The 9,651-nt window shown below is 42.9% G+C and overlaps 1 protein-coding gene across 1 annotated transcript in view; it reads left to right on the forward strand.

Moving 5' to 3' along the window:
• The window catches only part of TRPA1 (transient receptor potential cation channel subfamily A member 1), a 47,788-nt gene extending 39,089 nt beyond the window's left edge, over positions 1-8,699 (forward strand). Inside the window, exons 23-28 of the mRNA XM_024572316.4 lie at positions 1,492-1,621; positions 2,034-2,216; positions 4,928-4,996; positions 5,475-5,588; positions 7,185-7,282; positions 7,834-8,699. Of these exons, the coding sequence (XP_024428084.2) occupies positions 1,492-1,621; positions 2,034-2,216; positions 4,928-4,996; positions 5,475-5,588; positions 7,185-7,282; positions 7,834-8,032 (793 nt within the window). The 3' untranslated portion in view covers positions 8,033-8,699. The remainder of the gene's footprint in view (positions 1-1,491; positions 1,622-2,033; positions 2,217-4,927; positions 4,997-5,474; positions 5,589-7,184; positions 7,283-7,833) is intronic.
• Positions 8,700-9,651: the final 952 nt, after the last annotated feature.

Genomic DNA, 9,651 nt, shown 5'->3' on the forward strand with positions numbered 1-9,651 from the left:
CTTAACCCAGGCATGTGCCCTGACTGGGAATCCAACCAGCAACCCTTTGCTTCGCAGTCTGGCACTCAATCCACTGAGCCATGCCAGCCAGGGCTGAAGATATCTTCTATATACTATTAAGGAAAAGGGGAGGGAGGTTTGGAGTTCAGAGTGTAGACCAGGTTTCTCTCAAACATGGTACTATTGAAATTTGGAGCCAGATAATTCTTTGTTGTGGGGCTCTGTGCCGTGCACTGTAGAATGTTTAGCAGCATCCCTGGCCTCTACCCTCTGCATATGGGTAGCTATCATCCCCCACCCATGTAACAACAACAAAAAACTGTTTCCAGATATTGTCAACTATCCTCTAGGTGGCAAAATCACCTTGAATCAAGAACCACTGGTCTAGACAAATCTGTGGGAGTCAATGGGTATAAAAGTATTGGCTATTCTTGTTTTGCCTGGTATTATCTGGTAATTATTTACTTTAGATTAACACAATCAAAATGAAGTGGTAGGTATGGGGAGTAATACTGATAGAAAGGAAGAAGTAAACCCAAAGGAACTAATTCTAGAGGGGAAAGAAGTGCTAGTCTCCCCTGCCTCCCACAATTGCTAATGTTGAGTTAAATATGTCATTTCACGTAATCTTAATAAAACAAGAGGTAATGTCATCACTTACAGTCTATAAAAGAAGAAGCTGGGGCACTGAGTTAGTAACTTGCCCAAGATCTCAGCTTGTAAGTCACACGTCAGCATTTTACCAAAGTGTTTCCAACCCTGGGGTTGAACTCTGTCCCCTCCCACCCCCCAGAAAAGACGTGATCTGGTGGGAAGAACAATGGCCTGGAAGGCAAGAGGCTTTAAAACAGGTCCAGGTGGTGCCACTCTCTTGGTTTTGTCATTATCAGTGACCTTAGCCAGTTCCTGGATGTCTCTGGAAACTTGGTTTCTAAGGCCTCTGGAGTCTCTTTCAGCTTTGAAATCTTGTGACTCCCCTTGTAACAGGGCACCTTTGCCAAAGGGAAAGCACAAGGCAGTGGCCAGAGGACTCCCATTGTGTGCCCAAACATTTTACAACGTAGGTGTCTAGGGGTAACACTGGAAAGCTCAGGGAGCTGTAAGGAGGGCGAGTGTGAAGCATGAGTATGAGCCCTGTGACGGTCGCCTTCGGGGGCAGAGACCCATCTCATCACCCCCCACCGATGCACCACAAGACGCATCTCTCTCATCCCTCACCAGCTGGTAGCACTGTCTCTGGTGCTGGGAAGCTATGATTTGGTCAAGTGGTCAGGCGGGGAGAACAAGAAGAAACAAAGCAGGTTGCATGAGCAGCTTGAAAGTAGGACAGCTTGACCCCTCATGAATTCTCGTGTCTTCATTTCGGAAGTGACTGGCCTCAGTGACTCACTTGTGAACACTAGCGCCCAGTGCGTGATAAATGCTGACGCCAAAGGAAACACACTGGACCAGAAAAGTGAATAAATACTGTGATTTTTCAATTTTTGCTAGATTTGAAAATTGTGGGATTTTCATTGTTATGTTGGAGGTGATCATGAAGACTTTGCTGAGGTCCACAGTCGTGTTTGTCTTCCTTTTTCTGGCCTTCGGACTCAGCTTTTATGTCCTCCTGAACATACAGGTGAGGCGCCGTGGTCCCTTGTGTCGCTATAAACATTGGGAGTATATATTTCTATTTAAATCTTAATGACGTATAAAAGCAATAATGACACAACATTTGGATACTTTCAGTGTATCTGATATATTTAATATTCAAGTGATTTTCATTGCAAGAAAAAGTAGTCTTGTTAAATGACTTTTTCCATTGTCAAAAAGTTTATGTGTAATGCATGATGAGTTATTATATGTGCAGAAAAGATCATTTTGATGACTTTACCACCAGTTTATTAGTAGTTTTTATCATTGTATTTTAGTAGCTATTGTCCTATAACTTTAAAAATATTTTAAATATGATTTCATCATTTTACCCTCCAGGAGACATTTTTTTCATTAATGAATTTTGCATTTCCTTTTCCCTTACTATCTTTCCTCAGGATGCTTTCAGCTCCCCAGTGCTTTCTATAGTGCAGACCTTCAGCATGATGCTAGGAGACACTAATTATCGCGGTGCCTTTCTAGAACCATTTTTGAGAAATGAATTGGCATACCCACTTCTCTCCTTTGCACAACTTATTATCTTCACAATATTTGTCCCAATTGTCCTCATGAATTTACTTGTAAGTAATTTATCTTAGTATTTCCTCTTTGTTGATCATTTGGGGCTTACTACTAATTATTATTAGCTTCCTTAATCTCCCTCCATGAGGGGAAAATGGGGCACCTGTGAAATTTATTCTTTCAATGTGCCTGGAGTGTGCCAGGCACAGAATGGGGCCCAGGAGATGCAAAGATGCATTCACTTGGCAAATAATTCCCAAGAATCTGCTAAATGCCCATCACTGACCCAACCACATGCTAGCAAACAGTAGTGAACAAGGCAGATCAGTACTCAGTCCCTATGTAATTATAAACTTGTCATGAATTTAAATAGTGAACAAAGAAATATATAGCATGATGCCTTGGGGTGATAAATGCTATGAAGAACTACAAGGCAGAATAAGGAATAAACATGAATGATGTGCATTGGAGTTATTGGAGGGCAGGAGGGGAAGCCAAAGTTTAGGCAGAGACCTTCATGGTGTGCAGGAGGAGGAACTCATCTCTCTTGAACCAGAGATTTAAGTGGGGAGGGTACCTGCAGCATTCAGCTGTCCCCTCTAAAGCACTCCAAGGCTGACCACCCCCAGCAGACACGACCATGCCCTTCCACAGACAACCTGTCCAGCCACCAGCATCCTGGCCGACACAGGCAGGAATATAGCCCAGGTCCATTGGGAATCCTAGCTGGCATTACAGAGCATGTTTTCTCCTTATTCATTGATTCAAATATGCACATATTCCACACACTTTTTATGAGTATGACTATGCACCAGGGACCGTGCTAGGCAGTGTTTCCAGGAAGAAAAAATAATAATACAGACTACTTAATTTTTTGGTTCACTTACTTGACACGACTCCAGAGTTTCATTCTGGTGACCTAGAAAAATAAAAGATGGCACTAAGAATAACAGAGAATGACACAAAACCCACCTTCTTCTCTTAGAATCAGTTATTAGTGATTCTAAGATCATTATCAGGAGGAGAATTTGGCTGAGCGATAGCATAGGTCGGTGCCATACTCAAGATCCACATGTCCAACACCCACTGAGCTTCTCTGCCTGCATGTCCCAGAGCAAAATCAAACCCAACAGAGCCGAGACTGACAATGTTCTCCTTCCCTCAAACTGTCTCAGATCACTGGGAAATAGTCTCCATCCACCCACCCCGCTTTTCCTCAGCTTTTTCCCCACGTTTCCCTCTTATAGCCACTCCCTACTAGCTTGCAGCCTCGCAGTTCCTCATCCATATTGCTGCAGGGCACTGAAGAATTTCTCCATCTCATCTCCTTTCTCTGTCTAATCCTTCCTGCAAATTATCACCACAGTGATGTTCTGATAATGAAAAGCTGAGCCTGTCCGTGGCTCTTTTAATTTTTTTTCTATGACTCTTCTAAAGCTTCAGTCCAGTCTAAACCCGTGAGCATAGCACGCAAGGGTCCTCGTGCTCTGGATCCTACCCAGATCTTGCACAAATCAGAGAAAGATGATATTAAAAGGATGCAATGAGCTAACACAAAGCACTTAAAACATGATATGCATTTAATAAATGTTAGCTACAATTAAATTAAATATTAATAATATTTGATTAGCATTTCATTATTAATTTGTTACTTAAATTAGTAAATCTTAATGAGATTCACAAGTTTATAACTTATATGAATAAATTGTAATGACACTCCCAAGCTCAGATGACTCACAAGCTATAAGCCTATGTCTCATAAGCTCAGATGTCTTCGGAGCCCAGGCAAGTACACTTGATGTATGAAGCCACGGTTATAAGACAGTTGGCTTTGAGGAGGGCTGATCTAAAACAAAGAGAATGCCCACCTCAGGACTTGCAAATTAAAAAACAAAAATATTATCCTGCCAAGTGAAACCTACTTGCCGACTCTATTTGGTTCCCAATGCTCATTTGCACGCCTTTCGCTGCTCATTCACTCAGCAGCTATTTTGTGTGCCTACTATGTGCCCTGCACTATTCTAAGCACTGGGCACACAGCGGTGACCTGGACAGATGGAGCCCCTCTCTCCCAGAGTTTACTTGACCTTGAGCTCCACGAGAACAGGGACTGGCTTTTCCTCTCAGGCCGCAGCAAGCGGGGGCTGGTTCAGCGTAGACAGGTACTGAGTGTCTAACAGTGAGAGGGTGAATGCAAGCAGTTTAATTTGGACTGAGGAGGACTGAGCTGACCCCTATCTAATTCTGTCTAACTGTGGATTTCTAAATGGGTCTTTGTTTTACTGGAGCCTCACCCACCCCTAAAATGTACCTTTTCCTGCCAAACATATGTAAGATAGAAATTCCTTCGTTGCCTCAATTTAATGTTTTAACTTTGCCATGTTGTCTGGTCACACTCGTCTACTTTAGATGCTAAACTGCCTCAGTTTCCAGCCATGTTGCATGGCTGTTACCCACTGCATCTGGTATCACATCACCCCTGTCCTCTCCAAAGGGAACATACTTTTACTTTAAGTTACAATGAATTTCAGATTAGTTTGTATGTCCTCACTTTTCATGATAACACTTAAGATTACCAGGCCCGCCAACATGGCCGTCAGTGTGGCCAAGTCACACCGGCTGTGCAGTTTTGTGTGAGGTGTGTAAGCCGTGTTTCAGGGGCGCTGCCAGTAAACTTCACGCCCACTCCCTCTGTGCCCAGGGAGAACTGGAGGGCACGGTGACATAAGCCATTAAACTGGTAGTGACTCAGTGCTGTGTTGTGCTTCAGATCGGCCTGGCCGTTGGCGACATTGCCGAGGTCCAGAAGCATGCGCTGCTGAAGAGGATTGCTATGCAGGCGAGTATCTCATATGTATTTGAAATCAGCACCATCCTGACTATTCACACGTGAGAATAGCTGAGTTCTGAGAACAAGCTGTTGACTATGGGCATTTTCTTAGTACAGAGAATAGCCCTGCTGTGCCTGGTGTGCACGTTCTCTGGTGTACCTCTGGTAGTCAGAAAATCAAAAATGAAAAAAAATGTCCCACAGTAATCTCAGCAGAGAAACTGAGAAATTGCCTGAGTCTCCTTCAGTGTTAACATGCGGCCAACCAGGTAGCTCCCCCCCATCTTGTCAGTGGGGGAGGTGAAAGGTAGGGGCAGGGGACCGGCTGCTAGGGGCGAAGGAGACCTGGCCAGCCCAGCTGCTTGTGCGTGAATCGGGACACAGGAGTCGGTTTCAGTTGGCTCTACTAACAGTTGTGTCTGTTCAGTGTATGAATTCCAGAGGCTAATTAAGCATTCGTACCCATTAAACCCAAAATGCGCTTTAGGTGGAACTTCATACCAACTTAGAGAAGAAGCTGCCGCTCTGGTTCCTACGCAAGGTGGATCAGAAATCCCTCATCGTGTATCCCAACAGACCCAGATACGGGAGAGGGTTATTAGTAAGTACCTGTAACAAACATCCATGTACACAGAGGGACACTGCTTGACTTTCATTCACTGTGGATCCCTAAGGGTGCCCTTTTACTCACTTTGAGTCACTCTGCCTGTGGGAAGCAAATAATTGTGCTTTCAAAAAAAGTGCAGGATGGAGCTAGGATGATAAAATGATGAGCAGTGCAGAGGGAGACATTTGTCTCTGTTTCCAATGGGCTCAGCTACAGTTTCAGTGTTAAATATGTGCCTCATCCCTGTGAGAGCATTGGATGGGTGGACCAGCCGGACCCCTTAATTATCCTTTTCACAGTGCAGATATGCTTTGTTTTTCTTAATCAGATGTCATATACATGTGCAGATATGTATGTGTCTATATGCATATACAGAACACACATGTACATATTCACAGGCACACATGGAATACACATATAGAAAATACATAAAGATTAGGCAAGGCATGGCATTATAATGGCAAAGGGGCTATACTAAGAGTACTGATATATCAGTACTGGATACTAATCCTAACCGTCTCTGGGCTTCCTCTTATCTCTACAAATATTCTGAATTCCTGGCAGGTTAATTTTTCTTTGTAGAGTCATAAAATGATAAAGTCAACCTAAGTATCAGCTTAGGCTTTATTCTGACTCTACACTATTTCCCTGACTTCACTCATATCCATAGTTGCAATTACTTCCTAACACAGAAGCTCAGCAATTGATTTCTTTGGCCTAGAGCCCTCCTTTGCATTTTGGGCCCCTGTATCCCTTGACCTCTTCCTTGGTGTGTCTCAAAGGTCCTTCAAATGCAGCATGTTCAAAACAAACTCAGGTAAAAGCTCATGACTTTCACTCCTCCCATGCGTCACTCCCTCCCGACATTCCCTACAGGGAAAGGGTGAAAAACCCACCTTCCTCCCAAATTCCTTATGTCAATTACTGTCCATGCCATTCATTTGCCTGTTCAGGACATCAGCCTTGACATCTCCCCTCCCTTTTCCCGACCCCTCACGCCCAGTCAATCCCAGGTGTAGGCCATCTGACTTCCTGGGTGGCCGGTGCAATCTGCCCTCTCCTCTTGCCTGGACCCTTAGAATTACCTCATTGCTGGTCATTCACATCTGCCCTCGGCCTTCTCCAGCCCACTAATGGTTTAAAAACTATACATTTGTAATGTATATTAAAATAGCATTTCAGAAATTTCCCCATGTGAAATTCAGTTGTGTTGAATAATAGGGCAGAACAGTTTGAGAGAAGTAACTAATCCTGCATGAAATACCACCACTTATGATGAGCATTGTTCATGAAAATTTTCTCATAAAAATGATCCATTTAAACCTTTTCCTAAATAATCCTTCACTCCGGTTCACTCCTCTTTCTGCATTACTTATACATCTTGTACTTTCCTCTGTTATAACATATAGAATTCCATTATAACTCTTTGCATGCCCATTGCTCTCCAACAGAAGGTGAGCCCCCAGAGGGCCGTGGCTCCCAGGTAGTTTGCCAGCCTGCCCTGATTCAGCAGCTGAGTTATGGCACATAGTAGGTATTCAGTAGTTCCTGAATTGAGTTTAACTTGAGTATTAATCTTTTATCCCATAGTGTATATTTCATCATATGTTTTGCACTCATGAAGCAAGACAAGAAATACCAAATGTCGATACACCTTTAGAAGTAGAAATATTGAAGCAGAAATACCGGTATGTATTTTTCCTCTGATCTGCATTTGAGAAACTTAAAACTCTTAAAAAATGATGCATAGCATAAGGTTATGCTGTATATTTGTGTTTATCTAATGTATTAAGGCATGCTTGAACTCACCGATGTTGCTAGTAGATTGAGAATTATGAGTTTTTAGACCCAACAACTTATTGCTGCTATTCACCGACCAGTATCTTAAGCTGTAATCCTCCTGAGCCGTCTCAACTGATACAGCAAAACTCTGAAAGATGTTGAGCATCCCTGGAGAAGCTGGTACAGTGCTCCAGTGTAAGGGTTTTAGGCTTCATTTACCTGAGTTCAAGCCACTTAACCTTTCTGTGCAACAGGGTTTTGATCTTAAAATGGAAATAGAAATAAACCAATCCTGAACCAACAGTGTCACTGTAGGAAAATCACGTAAATCTAGAAGGATGCTGATGCCATGAGGCTGTATAGCACAGGTAATCCGATGCAGAAAGCTTCTAGTACCAAGGCCTTTGCGCACTCAGAAGGGCTGAAATAAATTCATGGAACCTGTCTGTCCTTTTAGGCTGAAGGATGTGACATCTCTTCTGGAAAAACAGCACGAGCTTATTAAACTCATCATTCAGAAGATGGAAATCATCTCGGAGACAGAGGATGAAGATAACCATAGTTCTTTTCAAGACAGGTATAAAAAAGAGCAGTTAGAACAAAGGAACAGCAAATGGAATTCTGTGCTGAGAGCAGTAAGGACCAAAATGCAGTGACCTTAGCAGTAGCTACCTAATGCAGCAGGGCTTCCTGTGTACACGTTTCTTGTATCTGAAACACAAATATACAAATGTACACACTGGGTCTCATTTCCAGTTTGGAAATTAGTAAGGAGAAAGCACTAAGCTGATTCCATTTTCCTCCATGTGAAACCATAGTTCCTGTATCCTATGTATAAGTAAACTATCTCTTCCTTAGTCATATTCTCTGTCAGTCACTCTGTGTTGGGGGTGTCCTTGCTCATATGTCCAGGTTGGACTTTACCTCCTATTATTTGAATAGGTAGAAAGTAATTGGCTGGAACACACATTTTTGATGATAAGGAGTAATAAATGTAACTGTTGAGCTGGAATACAAATGTCAATACTAGATTCCTGCTCGATAATTATATAGCATGCAATGCATTAAGCAGTGAAGGATTACACTGGGCTCTCCTATTTGGCGTGCTCTCTGTGTGGGAAGATCCCGTGGGTGGAACCCTGTGTGCTCTGTTCTGACCGTAACGAGTGGCCTCACCCCTCTGCTCCCAGCACGCCTGATGTCACTTTGAGTTGAGGCTCAAATCAACAGACCTTATGACACGCATGAATTTCACTACAGGTAGCCTGTGTTGTTTCTGCAGTTTTTTGTTTGCCAGTGACCATAATAAATAGAAAACCTATATAGTCACCCCAGTGGTTATTGTGTGAGCCATTCATTGCACTGAGTTCTTTGAGATTTGCAAAAGTTTCTCCACCACAAATGCCCTTTTTCTTTTGATGCCCAGTGCCAGTCATTTACCTCTTTGTTGATCTTTTCATGGTCTCTCTCTCTCTCTCTTTAAAATAAACCACAGAAATTTATTTTTGACAGTTCTGGAGGCTACTAGAAGTCCTAGACAAGGTGTCAGCTCGGTGGGATGAGGGCCTCACCAGGGTCACAGACTTCTTCTATTCTTAAATGGCAAACAAAGGGTCTCTCTGGAACCTCTTTTATAAGAGCGTTAATCCCACTCATGAGGGCTCTGCCTTCCCAAGGACCCCACCTCTTAGTACAATCACCTTTGGGGGTTAGGGTTTCAACATATGAATTTTGGGTGGGGGGCACAAACATTCAGGCCCTAGAAAATGACAAACAAACTACAAATTAGTTGAAAAGGGTATGTACCATTCTCTATGACCTTGACCCTTGTCTGCCATGTATAAGCCAAGTGTAAAAATGATGAACTAAAATACTGCAAAAGAAACACAAAAAGAAAACAAAAATTCAAACTTACTAAAATAATTTTTAAAAGACAAAGCACATTTCTTTCTCCAGCTATGGTAAATAACGGACTTTGGACTAACTTAACCTCCCCATCATACAACTACAAAATCGGGCAAACTATATAAAACAGCTGATTTCTGATTTTAGACAAAAGGCAGGTAGAACTGTGATCCATGAATAAGGGTGGGGGGAGTGGTGTGTTCTATATTCACCTCACTCAAGGTGCTCCTCTTGATTGGTTTCCCTTTCCCCTTTGCCCCAATTGTCATGGTTATTCCCTCATGGCCCCTAGGAGACACCCGCTCTCAGGAATCTCTGGCCATGTATATATGCCTGTGTTATACTGAACGGCGCTGTTGGGGCTATGTTT

Source organism: Desmodus rotundus, chromosome 8 (genome assembly GCF_022682495.2).
Source record: "Desmodus rotundus isolate HL8 chromosome 8, HLdesRot8A.1, whole genome shotgun sequence".
Taxonomy (NCBI): Eukaryota; Metazoa; Chordata; class Mammalia; order Chiroptera; family Phyllostomidae; genus Desmodus; species Desmodus rotundus.